Here is a 17,497-nt window from a genome sequence, read left to right on the forward strand (position 1 = left end):
AATCAGCTGGTTGTAACAAACCAACAGATGACTGTCGAATGTCATCCCAATGGCATTCAAATTGGCTTTTGTACACAAGCAATGACTGGTTAGTTGTTTGACTTTCAAAAGCAGCTTTTCCCAAAATATGACAATCATTTCCATATCTAGACATAAGTTTATGACTCATGCTATTTTGGGAAAAGAATTGCAAGACAGATGTTGCAACAACAAAGTCTACAAATTCTGACAATGTGCCAGGAAACCTTTTATACTGTTCCCAGTATTCACACAAGTGAGAGTGGAAAAACCTGTCCCGGACGAGGTGCTTAACCAGTAAGTTACTTGGCCAGCTCTCCTGGATAGACCTTGCTGTGTCTTCATCAGCCTTGAAGAAGTCTTGGAGACAGTCATTCCAGGCCGAGGCGTCTTCTCCAGTTGGATACTTGGAAGGGCTGGCTGTGCTGATGTGTGATCCTTGGAAAGAAAGAGGTGTAAATCTTATGACATGCTTCCAAATCAAATGGCCCAATGAAATCTATAAACCATCTACTACCGGTAATACATATCGATATACATGAACATATATGATATCTCTAATCTCTCGCTCTCATACACATACATATATACAGATAGATAGAGAGAGAGATGTATAGATTATAGATGATAGTGTATAGGAATTTTATAATGTTTACCCCAACCATGGCTCTGCAATGATGGAAAAAGGAGTCATGTTTGAAAGATGTTGTATGGGACAACAGACATTTACCAGAATCTAGAGATGTGCTCCCATCTTCCTCAGATATATCGCCAACCTCCATGTTACTATGGCTACCACCTGATTCTGATGATGATTCACTGTCAGAGTCATCTGATAACTGTTTGCCACCTAGGATAAGGAATAACATTGCTGTGGCTGCAATATAATGCTTAGTCTCCTCTTAAATCATCTCACATTATAATTGGCAACAATTGCTTTATATTGCGTGAAACTCCCATCCTGGCAATGTACACAACTGACAATCACAAACCATTGTTCATATTACCAAATGATTTATGGAATTATCCTTCTTTGTGAATGTAATTTGTTCCACCTTTAGAATGCATATAGCAATTGAAATGCAAAGGAATGATCAGTTCAAGTTCTACGTAGTTCAATTTACCAGAATGTGGCAATATTCCACCTTCCTGAGAAATGTCCCCTCCCTCCTTGTTGCTATGGCTACCACCTGGCTCAGATACCGATCCCTCTCTGTCTGTGTTGTCTGGTAACCTGTCATCAGGTTTGTGATCCCCTGTGAAGTGAAAAGATTTTTCACCCAACTAACAAAATATAATCCATTGATTAAGGAAGAAGGGTATGATAAAACTACATGTACATGTATGTTGATAATTACATTTATTATATCATCATTTAATAGATATAAACACCTTCAACCTATGACATAAGACAATTTGGTGGTGACACCTTTCCTGTCAATATTTGATAGACCATAACTTAATAAGTATTTAAACATTAAATTAGAACTGATTATTCTTTTAAAGCCATTAAATACTTACCATGTGTTATACTTGAATGTGGCATGACTTTACCTGCCACACCACTAGAATCTCCATCTGTTTAAACAAAACAGCATTTACTAAACAACTGTGAACACTTGATATACAACTTTACAAGTTTTCGTTCCACATGTTAGGCCACAATATTGACTCAATTTTATGAATGACATCCTCTAAAATGCTGCTAAACCACAGGTATACAAAGCTGGCATTGAATGAAAGTAAATAAATACAAGTAGTCATAGGTGACAATTCTGCGTGAAGTTTTATATCTTGCAGATTGGGAACAGTATAGTGTACACGTGTATGTAAACAGTGTGTGAGCACTTTACAACTGGTAACAACATATCGTAAAAATGGCTAAATCCCTGGTCAAATAAAGATCGCGCTCATGCGGCTGCCCGCCTTGGGGTCATAAATCCTCGGCCGAGAGTTTGTACAAATACAGGTTACATAACATCAACAACACTACACTGGCTACATTGTACATCAACAACACGACAAATTACTAAACAGAATCTTAGTCTCCAGGACTGTCTGGAGATGACGTATAAAATTACATGCCGATTAAACAAAGGCAACCCTATGATCTGGCTGTGAACACGAAAAACTGCCTCCACCACAATACTCCTGAAGAAGGTATGCCTCCTTCACGGAGTAAAAATACAAAGCTAAGATACATGTATTGTAAATTCACAGTAGTTCATCTAGTGACTTCTATGACAAGCCGGCACATGCTGGCCTTTTGCAGAATTTATAAATCAGCATGTATCTATGTACTGAGTACTCGAGTCGTAGAGCTTTGGTTCAGCAGCCTGACCGGTGCCATCCCCCATAGTTACCGCCGGCTCCCTACTGTCGCTACCTCATAGATTACGTGATAGTCCGGAGAAGGGACAGGCAGGATGTCAGAGTAACAAAGTCTATGTGCGGTGCAGACTGCTGGACAGACCACAGGTTAATTCGCTCAAAGCTCAACATGCACATCAAGCCCAAGAGGCGCCCTCAAGGCAAACCAGCAAACAAAAGACTAAACACCAGACTGCTGGAAGATAGTTCTGTGAAAAACAATCTGAGAGATAACTTAGACAACAAGCTCAGGGACTTGAACTTCTGTTCAAACGGAGCAGAAGAAGACTGGACTGCTCTCAAAGAAGTTCTGTACAACACTGCACGTTCTCACCTTGGACTACAGACACGAAAGCACCAGGATTGGTTTGATGAAAACGATGAGGACATCCAGAAATTACTAGATGAAAAACATGCTGCTTACAGAGCATTTCAACAGGCAAACAGGTCAGATGCCAAGAAAGCGTTGTACAATGCCAGTAAAGCCAAAGTGCAGGCTAAGCTGAGGGAAATGCAGGATTCTTGGCTCAGTCACAAGGCGGACGAGATACAGATGTTTGCAGACAGTAACAACACAAAGCACTTCTATGATGCCCTAAAGGCCATCTACGGACCACAATCCACTGGCACATCTCCACTGCTCAGTGCCGATGGTACCACTTTGATCACCGACAAAGACAAGATCCTAGAAAGGTGGGCTGAGCACTTCTGCAACGTCCTAAACAGGCCCTCTGTCATGAATGATGAAGCCATAAATGACATGCCTCAAGTTCCGGTTAACATCACTTTGGATGAACTCCCGACAGAGCAGGAAGTCCAGCAAGCTATCCAGCTCCTCTCAAACGGTAAAGCACCAGGCTCTGACGCTATACCAGCAGAAGTCTACAAGGCTGGGGGAACAGTCCTGACTCAGAAGCTTACTGAGTTCTTTCAGTCCCTGTGGGAGAAGGAAGAAATTCCCCAGGAGTTCAAAGACGCCTCAATTGTTCATCTCTACAAAAGGAAGGGCAACAGGCAGTCTTGTGACAACCACAGGGGGATTTCCTTACTTGTCATAGCTGGCAAAATACTAGCCAGAGTTCTCTTAAACCGACTCATCCAGCACATGGACGAACACCTGCCTGAGAGTCAGTGCGGTTTCCGAGAGGGTCGAGGAACGGCTGACATGATATTCGCAGCACGTCAGCTCCAGGAGAAGTGCCAGGAACAGAACAGGGACTTATACACCACTTTTGTAGACCTGACAAAGGCCTTCGATACAGTTAATCGAAACGGACTCTGGAGAATCATGGGAAAGTTTGGCTGCCCTAGCAAATTCATCAACATGGTACGCCAATTTCACGATGGAATGCAGGCCAGAGTGCTGGATGCTGGCGACTCCTCAAGTGCCTTTGCAGTTACAAATGGAGTTAAGCAAGGGTGCGTGCTTGCACCGACGCTGTTCAGTATGATGTTCACTGCCATGTTGTCTAATGCCTTCCGCGAGGATGATGCCACAAGCATCAAAATCAGGTACCGTACTGACGGCAGACTCTTCAACTTGAGGAGACTTAAGGCCAAGACGAAGGTGAAGGTGACGTCTGTGCGTGACTTCCTGTTTGCAGACGACAGTGCGTTAAATGCTGCCTCAGAGGACTTGATGCAACAGAGTATGGATCGCTTTTCTTCTGCTGCTGACAACTTTGGTCTCACGATAAGCACTAAGAAAACAGAGGTCCTGTACCAACCTGCACCGCATAAGCCGTACGTGGATCCTGTCATTACTGTAAACGGGGAATCACTAAAGGCAGTTGCAAAATTCAAGTACCTTGGCAGCACACTCTCCAGGTCTGTAAACATAGACGATGAGGTTGACGCACGGGTCGCTCTGGCAAGCTCCTCCTTCGGACGTCTGCGAGCCTCAGTGTGGGAGAGGAGAGGCATTAGACTGAGCACGAAGTTAAAGGTGTACAGGGCAGTTGTACTGCCATCACTACTGTACGCCTGCGAAACATGGACGATCTACGCACGTCATGCCAGAAAGCTCAATCGCTTTCACATAAACTGCCTGAAAAGACTCATGAAGATCACTTGGCAAGACAAAGTCCCAGACACAGAGATCCTCCAGCGGGCCGATCTGCCAAGCATCCACACACTGCTGAGGAGAGCCCAAGTCAGATGGGCAGGCCATCTGGTAAGGATGCCTGACACACGGCTACCAAAGAGACTTCTGTACAGTGAACTGGTAGAAGGCAAGCGCTCAGTAAGAGGACAGAAAAAGCGCTTTAAGGACACACTGAAAACAACTCTTAAAAGTTTCAAGATAGATACATCTACCTGGGAATCAGCAGCCCAAAACCGTGCTGCCTGGCGCAGCCACATCAGCAGCGGTGCTACTCTCTACGAGAAAACCAGGATCGCAGAAGCCGTGAGGAAACGCGCTTCCAGAGCTGCCCCCACATCCCGGACTCCAGAAACCCACCTGTGCCCGACCTGTGGCAGAACCTTCAGAGCCCGTATAGGACTTGTGAGCCACAGCCGGACACACAAGACCTGATGTGATGTTCATTGGTCATCGTCGACTACGACGGACGAACAACAACAACTGTCGCTAGCTACCATTGGACTATGGAGGATGGCACCAGAGCCTCGGAGGACGTGATCTTTTTTTTTTTTAAAGAACAGGCGAAAATCAATGCGTGTGCGGACGTCATCCATAAAATTAAATAAGCGTGGCCTTACTCATGATCAAAAAGATAATCACGTATTTTCAAACCCTCTTCTCCATCAGTGAAGTGGAACAAGTGGCAAAAGAAATACAATGCATGACGACAACTCACCATGATCTATGTCTCCATCTGAACTTGACCCGTAATCTTTATCACCTTTCCACTCTGACCCACAACATGCATCGTCCACATCCTTCTGGAACAGTTCACCGGTCTCCACCTTACCTGGGAAAAATGATGAAAAGCTGTCAAGTTATTTACTCTGGCTACATAGATGTACGTGCCTGGATGAATCTGTAGGTTGGAGCCAATAACACCATTTACAAATGGATGTACATGTTACCTGCTATCTGGTGCAGACCAGCTGCTCTCAGTCCCACCAACATGGTGTCAAGTGTTGCTCCCCATTGTTCTCTTTCTATCCACTCCTCCAGACACTGGTTCGCCTGACAGCTGGAGTGGTAATATTTAGTTATCCTACCAATATCAGTGCTACTGAATCCGAGCTGTAAGGCCAGCCATGGCCAATCGTCCCCAAGTTTGTTGGCTATGATCATCAGCTGGTCGTAAAAACCTGGAAAAGAGAAATAAATTTGTTATCGCGTAAAAGTTAAACGTAACTCACAACTTGATCTGAAGACACTAAATCCATGTTTTAAACATTGATTCAAAATGCTTATAATATTAGTTACATATGGAGCCTAAGTCTTGTATACTGTATACTACATGTAGTACTACATATAAAAACACCTTACCTTGGTCAACCTCATACTCTCCTTCATCTTCAGAATCTGAAGTGCTCTCCAGAGCAGAGGTGGAACTAACACTGGTGTCTCCCTCATCTGAGTCAGGAAGCATCACTGTTTCTGCAGGATGATAATCAAGTTTATCCAATGGCATGTTCTTTTTTATCTTCTACTATTAACATCCATGTCCATAATATCACCAGGGTCCATAATATCGCCACCTTGAGAAACAGTGTGCTTTAAGATATTTTTACTGCAACATACTTTTGGTATGCACTCCTGCACACCTTAAATGTACATACCTAGGGTATGTTGCAGTAAAAATATCTTTAAGCACACTATTTCTCAGGGTGGCGATATTATGGACCCTGGTGATATTATGGACACGGACGTTAGCTACTAACAGTATCTTTTTATCCATCTCCCTGTTTGTCATTTTGATATTGAAAGATGATTTTTTCATACAGTGTGAGGAATCACTATTATATATGAGTTGCACATACATGTATTTCTGTATCATTGATTTACCATCATCCCCCTCAGCTTCCTCATCATCAGAACTGCTGGACTCTGAAGAACTGGACATGTTAGAACTTTTCCGAGTGCCTGGCAATGTGTTTCCTGAGGAATATAAATTTAAAGTCATATGAGTTTACTATTCACAAGGTTTCAAAACATTGCTCCTCACTAGTTACATGTAATACACATGACACCTTTCTCCACATTTTGTCTGAAGAGATTTATATAGTCTGACTTACGATCTGGCCTTGTTGCATCCATGTCATCCTCTGGTTTCTCTTTTTCAGCCTGACCGTGCACTGCTTTTTCAAACAGCTGTCCAGAAGCTGCTGCATCTGCATAGCAACAAGGCATATTGGACAGTAAGGGATAAATTGACAGAATCACAACATTATGCTCTGAGTTTAGGGCTGTGCTCCTGTTGTGAACTCGTATGGCAGACTATTAAAACTTTGATCTTTCTCGAATAGCAATGGCAAATAAATTTATCATGATCATGTTTTTAACCTTTTACCACAGTTAATGCAAAATTAGGACAGACAGTTTACCTGCAACCTGATGTATCCCAGCATTCCTTAGGGCCTGCACCAGCTGGTCCAGAGTGATGTCACCAGCGTTCCTCTCCATCCAATCACAGATCAGCTGGCGAGGACGGAGGGAGGGGGGCTGTCTGGCTGTCAGGTCCCGGATGTAGTGAGTGGTGAAGCCGAGAGATAAAGCCACACGCTCCCACATGGAACCCAGATGGTCAGCAACAGTGGCTAACTGTCTGTCTAGCTCTGTAAAACATAACTCTAAAGGGTGACCATTTTATGAAACATTAAACATCAACTAGACATCAAAAGACATCTGATATCAGTGCTAACATGACATGTAAATTAGGAGGATCTGTACATTTGCTGGAACATCGATACTATGTGGTGAAGTCATAACCACTATGTGGTGAAGTCATATATTATAATTGTTTTTGCTCACGTTTCTTCTCCCTCTCCTGCCATTTCTTTAAATTGATTCAACTCCTTCATTTTTGGGCCATTTAATAACATGAAATTTGGCATGAAGGTAGAGTGGGCAAATACCCACAGGCTGCTTTTCCATTTTTGTGATACAGGCTTTTATAATGGCTTTATGTCAGCTTTTTGGCTGTGTTATAGAAAATGTACTATAGCAGTGTGTTACCATATTTGGGCATGAGTCATCAGAATGGCATGTAAAGCAGGCAACCAATAGGCATGCAGCTTTCCTCTATTCTCCTTGCTGATTGGCTGTTCGGATTTGATTGGGTTAACTCAATTAACACCTGTACAAAGCCATGCCATATTGGCCGTGTTTATGTGAAGTCACCCAAACCGCGATTCGGGTAACTCACATTCCTCACTTCTGGTCCACGTGCTACACACTACTGTGAAACCGTGTCCGATCACAATTCGCTTGAGCTACATTTATTGCTGTTTGATGATAACACGCAAGGTAGCGTGTTATTAATGTCAGAAGTCAACGACCTGCTTGCTGATGCCCCCCTCCCAGTGTATCTCGGCCGTACATGTACTGTAGTATGCTGACGTGGTCCAGCCAGAGGCGGTGAAGCTCGCCCTAGAACGGACACATTATTTGACTATTACTGCTCTTTAAGTTGCTGCCACGTAAAGGTTGGTATTGCATATTAATAAAGAAATATCACCCCGTAATCCATGACCAGGCGAAGTTACATTGAAATCACATTGCGTTCAGACGCAAATCGCGATGCGGGAAAACCGATTCGAAACCACCTTTAGAAGTGGCTTGGGATCGAGGCGCTTTCAATGTGATTTGGAGCGTTCAGATGGGTGCACTTGAAACCGGCTTCGAGGTAAACCACATGTAAACCGCCTTGGGTGACTTCACATAAACACGGCCATTGACAGTATGAACTTTATTCAAGTGTTTTGGTAGGTACATGTATGTCAAGCTTTCCTGCTCCAGCATACATGTATTTTTGCATTGGAATGTGGGGGATAAACGCTTCATTTTACCTTGAAAATCAACAGTTTGCATTATGCAATTAAAAATCCCAACCAATAATGTAAGGAATAGCTGTCCAACTGTTGTCACTTCATACTATAGTTATATCAATGTAAAGAATTATTTTCCCTTGTATTTCTCCTTCTTTCCCTGCCATTTCGTGAAATGTGGTGAAGTCATGCCGAATTTGCTCCAAAACAAATATCGGCCTTTCTAGTATGTATTTATCTTTCATTGGTTTGCCCATAATGTTACAATATTCATCTTATCACAATTCAAATCAAACATAATCATGTACCTGATTCCTCCTTCACTTCCACTCCAAAGGTGTCCGTTTCTGTCAAACAAAAACAGCTAAAAGTTTGTCTTATAACATAATATACAATATAAGTGTCCCAAATAGGAAATTGATGTGATTAGATAATAGCGGGTTTTTATAAATCTAAATGTTGATGTTGATATTCTGAAGGTTATTCAATAACTTTTAATTTCAATCTCCAATCAACAAAATGTTTCAGTCTGTTTTGCATATACCTGATTTTACTATACCCATCATGCAGCAGGATGGCGCCTGTTCAGCTGGCTCCTGTTTCACCTGGATGATCACATCACCACCAGATGACACCTGTCGCCCAACTGTGCCATCACCATGGTTACTGCTACCTGGATCAGGATGTGGGGGGATCTGGCCCGCTGTGCCACTTGGGTCTGGGTAGGAGTACAGAGATATCATCGTTAAAGAAGTAATAAATGGTTAATTGATAAACAAATAACAAATCGGCCTTGCAGCAATGGCTGAATTGTGCCGAAGTTGACAATCATCAAGTACAGTAAAATCAATGAAAAAGTATATATTATTATACATGTATATACAAAGTTCAATATTATCGACGCCATTAACAATACTACAGATATAACGTGGTGGTTGGAGATCAGCATAATTAAAAAAATAGCGTTATTGGAGTCCTTACAGGAAAGGCTGCTCTTGAACAGATCATAACAGTTCAGTTTTACAGTCCATTGAGGAGTTTAGCCAACATTGGCTTTGCACTCGTGGTGTATCTCAACAAACATCTCAGTAAACATCTCAACAATAATCCAGCAACATTCTGTGAACACCTTTTACATTTACACACACGATAAATGCACAAGGCGAGAAATATTTAGAAATACATAATTGTGTTATTTTTTCTTAGAATCATACATACATATCTTAGAGGCATTGAATGCAAATTGTTTACAATTCAACTTTCAATTAAGAGGCACATTGTAGAGTTAGTTAGCTTGTGTCATGTCAAATACTGTAGTGACATTTTCTCTCATACCCTGGTCTGAGAAGTCCCCCTCCTCTGTAGCAGAGTGCAGGACTCGGACATGTATGTATAAGTCTGCTCCTCCCTCTGCTGTCCTCATGTCGCCTGTGATCAGTTCTCGGGTCAGGGTGTCGGACAGGCTCCCATCAGAGTAGCCGCGCCAAAATGTGTCGTAACAGCAAATATCAGCGAAGTCAAGATGGCAGAGAACACATCCTGTCTCCGCTTTTCTAAGAGCAGCATTAAATCTTTCAAAGCACCTCACCATTTTGTGCAATGTGTATCTGCATTTCTTGTCAAAAAGCTTCCTTTCCAAGATTTTGTTGGCAACTTCTGCAATTTTGTCATTCACACGCTTCCTGATTTCTGATTTTACTTGGGTGGAAAGTTTGGTTCTATTGTCATCTTCAGTTTTGATAACAATAGCTGTAGTGGAATTCCCCAAGTCTTGGCCAGTTTTAGGAAATTCATCTGAAGTTTTGAAAATATTATTAGCCATTTGAAGAATGGTATGATATATACTTTCAGTACTTTGGGTGTTGCCCCCTGAACTACTGGCATTTGTCTCCACCTTCATCTTTTGAGGATGCTTTCCCTGATGGCCACAATAGTCTGTGGGGAAACAAGAATGCCTTCGTTAGACATTAAGCACATAGCCTAAAGCTTACGGTAGGTAGGCAGGACATTTACGCCACGTTTTAAAACATTTGTTACAAGTATACGGACATTCACTCTGAATTATTTTTAAAAAATCATACTGATGTCAACATCTGTGTACAAAAGTAAGGGCTTGAACCTTATCACAGTTCCACAACCTCATACCTTTGCCAAATAATGTTAATCTTAAGTTTATGACTGACAAATTATAGATTATTCCCCTGATTATGAAAATAGATCCTCATTTCAATGAATTATATCTGATTCAGTTGATCATATTCTTCACCAAAAGATCTCATCTTAACAAAGAATGCCATTCTAGCATTTCCTCATAAATTGTGCAAATGAGGTCCTTACTTTAATAACTTATGTTTAATGATGTTCACCTTTATTTGACTTTCAAATACCCTAAGTATGAAATTCCAGGCCGTTACAATTGCTGAATTACAACATTTTCTCATCAATTATGCAAAGTCTTGATTTACATAATCAATATCTGCCTGACATGTTTTTCTCTTGTTCTCAATTACATATGCCACAAGCTTGAATAGTCATTTCATGTAATGCAACTGATTTACAGTTTCCTCATAAATTATGCAAATTACATCCATATTTGCATAATTGTCACATAATCATGTCAAGCATCACCTTAAGCTACCTTAATGTCTTTTTGTTTTTAACACATGTAATAGACAATTGCACCTTTGTCAGATTCTGATTCGTCTCCACTAGTTGAACTCGATGATTCATGGTGTTGACTTGACCATGTGGTTGTTAAGTTTGTCTCATTACCATTCTCTGTCTTCCCAATGAGATTCTGTGTTCCATTACTGCTTGATCCTGTTGTCTGTTCCATTGTGTTCCGTATGATGGTACCATTCGATTCTACAAACACAAAGTCAGACACAACCATAACTAAATATCTTGCTGATTCAAGAACATTTAGTCCTGTTGTTATCCTGGGTGCCATTGTAGCCAGCCATATTGAGCCAGCAGAAATTTTAGTAGATGACTCAGGCTATCTAATGTTATTCCTTTAAAGAAATACACCACCGCAGCGATCCAATTGATGTACAGCAACTTGATGGTTTATGAAATGTGCAAGGATATGTAAAATAAATGTAAAGCTTTGATTACTTACCAGCACATGCAACATGGTAAGACTGAATTAATTCCTGTTTGAACTGAACTGAACAACGACTGGAATCCTGGGTCTTCCTCTTTTTATGAGTGGGCTCTGAAACAAACAAAAGAGACATTATCAACGAAATCAATAAATATGCCACATTGCTTCAACATCTACATGTATAATTGTTTGATTTTTTTATTTAAGAAGAGTATGTTATTAATTAGCTTAACTTCAGACACTTCAATGATGAAAATGATCCACAAATTCCAGATTTATCAATGGCTTGAGATAAATTGGCTTGTTGTTGAGTTCTGCAAAGGCAAGTTAACTGCAAAAGCCAACAGAATAGATGTCTGCTTACCTGTCCGATGTAAGCCATGGTAAGGAATGCACATGTATGCAGGCTTGAACTCCGTGGTCAGTTCATTATTACCAGTATTTACTTCTTGGCTGCCGTACCTGTCAACTTCATCTGTAGGTAAAATGGGAGCTGGGTTTTACTCCTGAATTCTCCCTTTGATTTAAGTTAAATTCAAACAGGGCCACTGCTTTTACAATTTGATATCATCTTACAAATCTACAATGATATACGAAGGTTGTATAAGCCCCCATTCTCGTTCTACATTAAATATTATATATATTGTACACTTGGGTTCTGCTGCAACTTTGTTAAATGGTAAAGATCATCATCAACAGCCCAATACTGGAGACTGCTAGTAAAAGTAATTTATTACATCAAAAATATCATCAGCACATTTTCAAAACTTTCATCATCATCATATGATCATGATATGTAAATGTGACAATATCCTATTAAGCCCAGGCCCACCTGCTGCATGTTGAAACCCTCCCCTCCTGAGAGCTCCTGCCAGCCTCACCCTACAGGCCTTCCTGCCATGCCTGTCCCTCCACAGCTCCAGGGCCTGTAATGCCTGACGCTCGGTGCTGCTGGGATGTTGTACCTGGATGTTCACGATGTGTTCTGCAGTCAGACTCAGCTGTTCTGATGCAAACTTCACCCATAAGGACCCAACAGCTTTGGCTACAGGTGGGAAGTATGGGTGGCTGGGGGCACTTCCTGGAAAAGTGGGAATTCGCAACATTCATGGTAAATATTGATGCTGTCCTTTCAAGATCTAGAGTTATAGAGTAATTTACATTGATGCCTTTATTAGAAAGAAACAAGACAAAATTATAAATGCCAAACTTACCAGCATGCAGATCATTCCCCATCGAAGATGACTCTTCTGATGAATCTTCATGGGGCTGTTTGGCTTTTCTTTTTCTCTCCCTTTTCTGTCTTGTTTTCTTGCCTAAGACTAGAGATGGGACAAAACCAATTTATTTAATAGCAAATATTGTCTGAGTGTGTGAACAGTTTCTGACAATACGTTTTTCTTAGTTACTAGCTGAAAGTCTGGGTGTAAACGTTACCTGGACATGTAACAATGTAAAGTTTTTTAAAATCTGACATCAAATTATTATAACAAGAAACCTTCTAAACTCTCTGCAGTCAGCCGCTCATCAATGTTGATGAGTGCCTTCTTCAGAACCTGTAGAGTAGCTTTCTTTCCGTTCTTGTTTCTCCACCTGCGCAGCATTTCCCTGCACCTGTGATCCTGGTCCGTCCTGGAGCCATGGATTACATCTATCTGGTTATCACTGAAGCCCAGCTTCCGGGCCAGGTCATCCCACTTGTTACTGACTTCAGTGATGACTTTGTCAAAATATTTCTGCATGTCATCTGAAACAATGATCATTATCAGTATTTTGACATGTGTGTTCAATATATTGTGGATCATCAGGTACAAACTTTGATATTTTAGTTGTAGGTTTTCGTTACATTGCTTTGGAATTTTGCAATCATGCTGACAATACCAACCATAAGGCAGCCAACTTGACTAAGAAAACAATCTTCTGGCAACTCATATAAGATTGTCATAGACCCATTTGGTTTCTCATGAGCTGAGTCCTGTCCACATTATGTTGACATTATGATTGGTGTAACACTAACACTTGATAGTTATTCACCACAGTGTAGTTTTATGTTTACCCTAGCAAAAACCTGATTTGAAAAAAAAAAAAGATTCTGGTTCTTCATCAACTCGAAAATGCTCATATTTTGCCCCCAACAGTTGAGGAAAGTCCTTTTACGTAGCCGGGATACTCCCAACACTTTTCTCCCTAACAGTTTTTCTATCTATCAACATTGGTTTCATTTTTAAAAAGTTAATGACTCCTATTGTAGCATTTAGGGCTATAATAGGATGCCTAGAACTGTTTTTTTTTCCTTGTCGCTTCATATTAAAACAAATTAAATTGGTGTGGCCTATGCTGTATTAGTCATGATTCATCATTTATGTTAAGTCCTATTATACTTCTGTTACCACAACTATGTAAAGCTATGAAATGTACGTGTTTCTTATTTCCAGTTTATTTCCAGCTATATGCTTAGAGTTCAAGACACTATCTGTTAGGATTTTACCTTGCCTATCACTTATTATTGCACACAGCTTTACCACTCGTGCCACCAGACAAGGCAAACATAATGCTACATAATTAATCTTTATTTTATAATTTTATTTATTACATTTCCAAAAGAATACAAAAGTAACAACACATCTCAGACTTCATACCTCCATGAAATACATGAGTTTTTGTAAAATTTTTTTTATTTGTCTCATTGACTATGGAAATAAGGTCGTACTTAGCATAATCTAGTTTAATTTATGGTTTTCTAAATTCAAATGACAATATTTTTTGTGTAAAATTCCTCTCCTTTATCGTACTTCATTATGCAAATGACCTCTACATTAACATAATATATGCATAGTGGTGTTAACCTTACACATGTCACAAGGTATAAAATTCCCATCATTCACCAATAAGGAGTCACAGAGTTCTCACATAAATTATGCAAATTATGGCATCATTTGCATAATTGGTATCTGTTAATGTTCCCCTGCCACAGATTAAATAGATTATATGACGTATGTATAAGGTACCATTATATAAAACACTGTAATTATAGAATTTCCTCATTAATTATGCAAATTAGGTCCTCATTTGCATAATTTGCATTCAATTATGTACAACTCTCTCTTGGCTACCTACACACCAAAAATGATGAAAATACGTTGTTCCTATCCGGACTTATTGGCTTTTAAAGATTCCGCCAGAAAGTCCCCTGTAGTTCCAGAACAAGTTCCCCTGGGAGAAGCTCATTAATCAAAACCGGGCAGGCCAGCCTCCACCCACACATCTGTTTTCCCTGCCACCCCGCACATCTGTTTTCCCTGCCAACCCGCACATCTGTTTTCCCGAAAGTTCTGCTGCAGTACCAAGGTCAGCCACCAGGAGGCCCATATTTGACCTTGACCTTTGGCTTCCTATAAGACCTACCAGCATACCAAATATCATTACAATCCATTAAGTTATGCTGACTACAAATGTGCGGAAACACACACACACACATACACACACACACACACAGACGCGCCAAAAACAATACCTCCATTTTTCATGGAGGTAATAAACAAAATGTGATATACAAAAGTGTGAATTAGTCTTACCAGAATGACTGTCTCTTTGACCCTCAGCCATGGCTTAGTGAATGGGTTACATTGCAACACATGGGGAGCCATCAGAGGAGAACCTTCAACAGAAATAAGATTTTTGGAGTTCATCCTCTCCTTCAGCTTTCTACCTATGACTATGACTAGCCTTCCAGGAGAGGACACAAGTACATAAAACAGATAGAATTACGTCTACGTACAGCTAACATAAAATTACATTACAATTATTACAAATAAGGCCACAGCAAGTAAATTTTATGGATGACATCCTCCACAGACTCCAAATCTAATGCAAGCGGGCGGAAAAAAAAGCAAGGCGGGCCAAAAAAACAAGGTTCCTACATTTTAAAATTTTGACTAAATCATTGTACACATGAGTTTTTTTCGGTGTTAACATCACATATACACAGGCAGCATCACATATCACTGCATCAAAGTAAGAAACAAAACATAAAATCAGAGCCTTTTCTTGTCTCCTCTCTCCATAGTACACAGACATCTTTGCCCATTTTCGGCATGTTGACCACTGTCAGAAGGCAACATAATTTCTTTTTTTCTTTTTTTTTTCAAAATCAGGCAAAAATTCATGCGTGCATTGATGTCATCCATAAAAATTACTTGCTGTGGCCTAACAAGATATGACAAGATAAGTAATTATATTTACTGGAGCTGATCTTGTCCCCCTTCTTGTAAATGGGCGTGACTTTGGCATGCTTCCATTTTGTCAAGAATTCCCGTGTAGAGTGATTTATTGAAGAGCTTAGTAAGAGACCAGGGCAAGAATTTGTGCCCCCACTTTTATCTAGCAACCTGGTGTCATGTCTAGGCCAGTGGCCTTCTTTGAATAACCTTTGACAGTTGTTCTGTGACAAATTCAACTGTGATTTGTGAGAAGGCGAAAAGTGCTGGTTGTTTTCTTGACAAACTGGACGGGTGAGAAAGGTGAAAGTGGCGCTGAGAGTCATACAAGTCCTCTATGACTTTATGGAAGAAAGTGTTGAGTATCCCAGTCATTCCTTGCTTATCAGAGGTACTCTGGCCCTCATATTCTAGGCAAGTGATAGTGTTTGGTGACTTGCTGGGAAGCAATTTACGAATGGCCTTCCAAATCCCCGTCTGACCCTCCTCAGCCCCCTGGATTATTGATTGAGCAGCATGATCTTTTTTAGCAATCCGGCACAAATAGTTAACTGTTTTTCATTGCCTTGTAGCTAGTTAAGTCCTACTCTCCAAGCAGAGGTTGTGGGGAATGATCGTTACCTTTTTATATATGGCCGTTTTTGTTGTTGTCCTGATCCCCACCAACCCGTCGGTGGCCGGAGACCTTCTCTGGCTAATGGATACTGCCTGGCCAATTTGATAATGTCTTTTGCCACCGAGAGGGATCTGCTTGGAGATTAGTAAAGTCCTTTCTTTTGATTTCCCGTCTGAAAGAAAAATAAAACAGCTGACGTTTGCCGGTGTAGTCTTTTTGCACAACAAATTAAAGCTGTCCTCAGCGCTGCCACGTTAAGAAACCTCCCGTCTCTCTTGTCTAGTTTTCCCTCTTTTTTGATTTTGTTATACCCCAATTAAAACGGGCTCTCTTTGTTCTTCAGCTATAGGTATACTTTGCCTGTCGGCGCGCCAAAAACCCCACCCACCAGCCGGGCGGTAAGATTTCATCTCCCCCATCCCCCCCGTAAATATCGTAAATATGATCGTACAGTCCCTAGGTTGCTTCTAGCCGTGGCCTTTTTATTACATTTCATTACCCTCTTGCCCGAATCAAGAGTCTCAACGGCTAGGTCTAGATAGGGTTAAAGGGAATTTTGTTCGAAATATAAGAACGTTTCTAAGTACATTGTATGTGTTAATGACACTATCGTCCAACAGTCGCAGCGAAAACGTCAGTTTTACTGCAGCCTAGAAAAGCCTTTAGCTGAGGTTTCCTTCTTGACTGATCGGCAAGACCGAAGAAATTTATACCGAGATTACTTATCTTTAGATTTCAAATAGTTTCGGCCGCGGATGGCGATAGAAAAAGGAGATTTTCAGTAGATGGAGAACTGAAAATGCAGGGAAAGATTACAGAGCATCCATCTTTATTTGTTCCCATTGATATGCAAATTGACAAGGAACACAACATATAATTCAATGTGCAGTTACAAACAGTTAAAGCCAATTGAGATATGACCAGACAAAAAGAACCGAACGCAAATACCTGTACAGTGGAGACGGGGGTGGAATGTGTTAACGGGAACTATGAAGACTACTGGCTAAAACTAAACTGCTAACTGTAGACCCTGCCCAAAATAGGACGGCGGAAAGTACCTGGGTTGGAACTTGGGGGAATCCCCGTCTCCCAGGTAACATGAATACACATTACGCCCTATTGTGTCAATTTGAACTCGATGCATCAGGCAAATGCTGGGCTTCGGGAGTCCGCAAGACGCCAGAGGAGGATCAACGATCAGGAAGT

The 17,497-nt window shown here is 40.9% G+C and overlaps 2 protein-coding genes across 2 annotated transcripts; both read right to left on the reverse strand.

Annotated features, from left to right (window-relative positions):
• Nucleotides 1–2: 2 nt before the first annotated feature.
• LOC109475979 (dentin sialophosphoprotein-like) lies at nucleotides 3–5,981 on the reverse strand. Its single transcript, XM_019776785.1, has 8 exons — nucleotides 5,852–5,981; nucleotides 5,440–5,670; nucleotides 5,208–5,321; nucleotides 1,540–1,596; nucleotides 1,143–1,274; nucleotides 749–868; nucleotides 246–456; nucleotides 3–6 (listed from the first exon to the last, which is right to left on the reverse strand). The coding sequence occupies exons 1-8, from the start codon at nucleotides 5,952–5,954 to the stop codon at nucleotides 3–5; spliced, it is 972 nt and encodes a 323-aa protein (XP_019632344.1). The 5' UTR covers nucleotides 5,955–5,981.
• Nucleotides 5,982–6,529: 548 nt separating this feature from the next.
• LOC109475980 lies at nucleotides 6,530–15,101 on the reverse strand. The gene is made up of 11 exons (XM_019776787.1): nucleotides 15,034–15,101; nucleotides 12,957–13,205; nucleotides 12,673–12,780; nucleotides 12,291–12,539; nucleotides 11,823–11,933; nucleotides 11,474–11,569; nucleotides 11,035–11,217; nucleotides 9,688–10,287; nucleotides 8,661–8,699; nucleotides 6,910–7,155; nucleotides 6,530–6,696 (listed from the first exon to the last, which is right to left on the reverse strand). Exons 1-11 carry the CDS (start codon nucleotides 15,062–15,064, stop codon nucleotides 6,530–6,532), a joined length of 2,079 nt encoding a protein of 692 aa, XP_019632346.1. The 5' UTR covers nucleotides 15,065–15,101.
• Nucleotides 15,102–17,497: the final 2,396 nt, after the last annotated feature.

The sequence above is a fragment of the Branchiostoma belcheri genome, unplaced genomic scaffold (assembly GCF_001625305.1).
Source record: "Branchiostoma belcheri isolate BF01 breed outbred unplaced genomic scaffold, Haploidv18h27 scaffold36, whole genome shotgun sequence".
In the NCBI taxonomy this organism is placed as follows: Eukaryota; Metazoa; Chordata; class Leptocardii; order Amphioxiformes; family Branchiostomatidae; genus Branchiostoma; species Branchiostoma belcheri.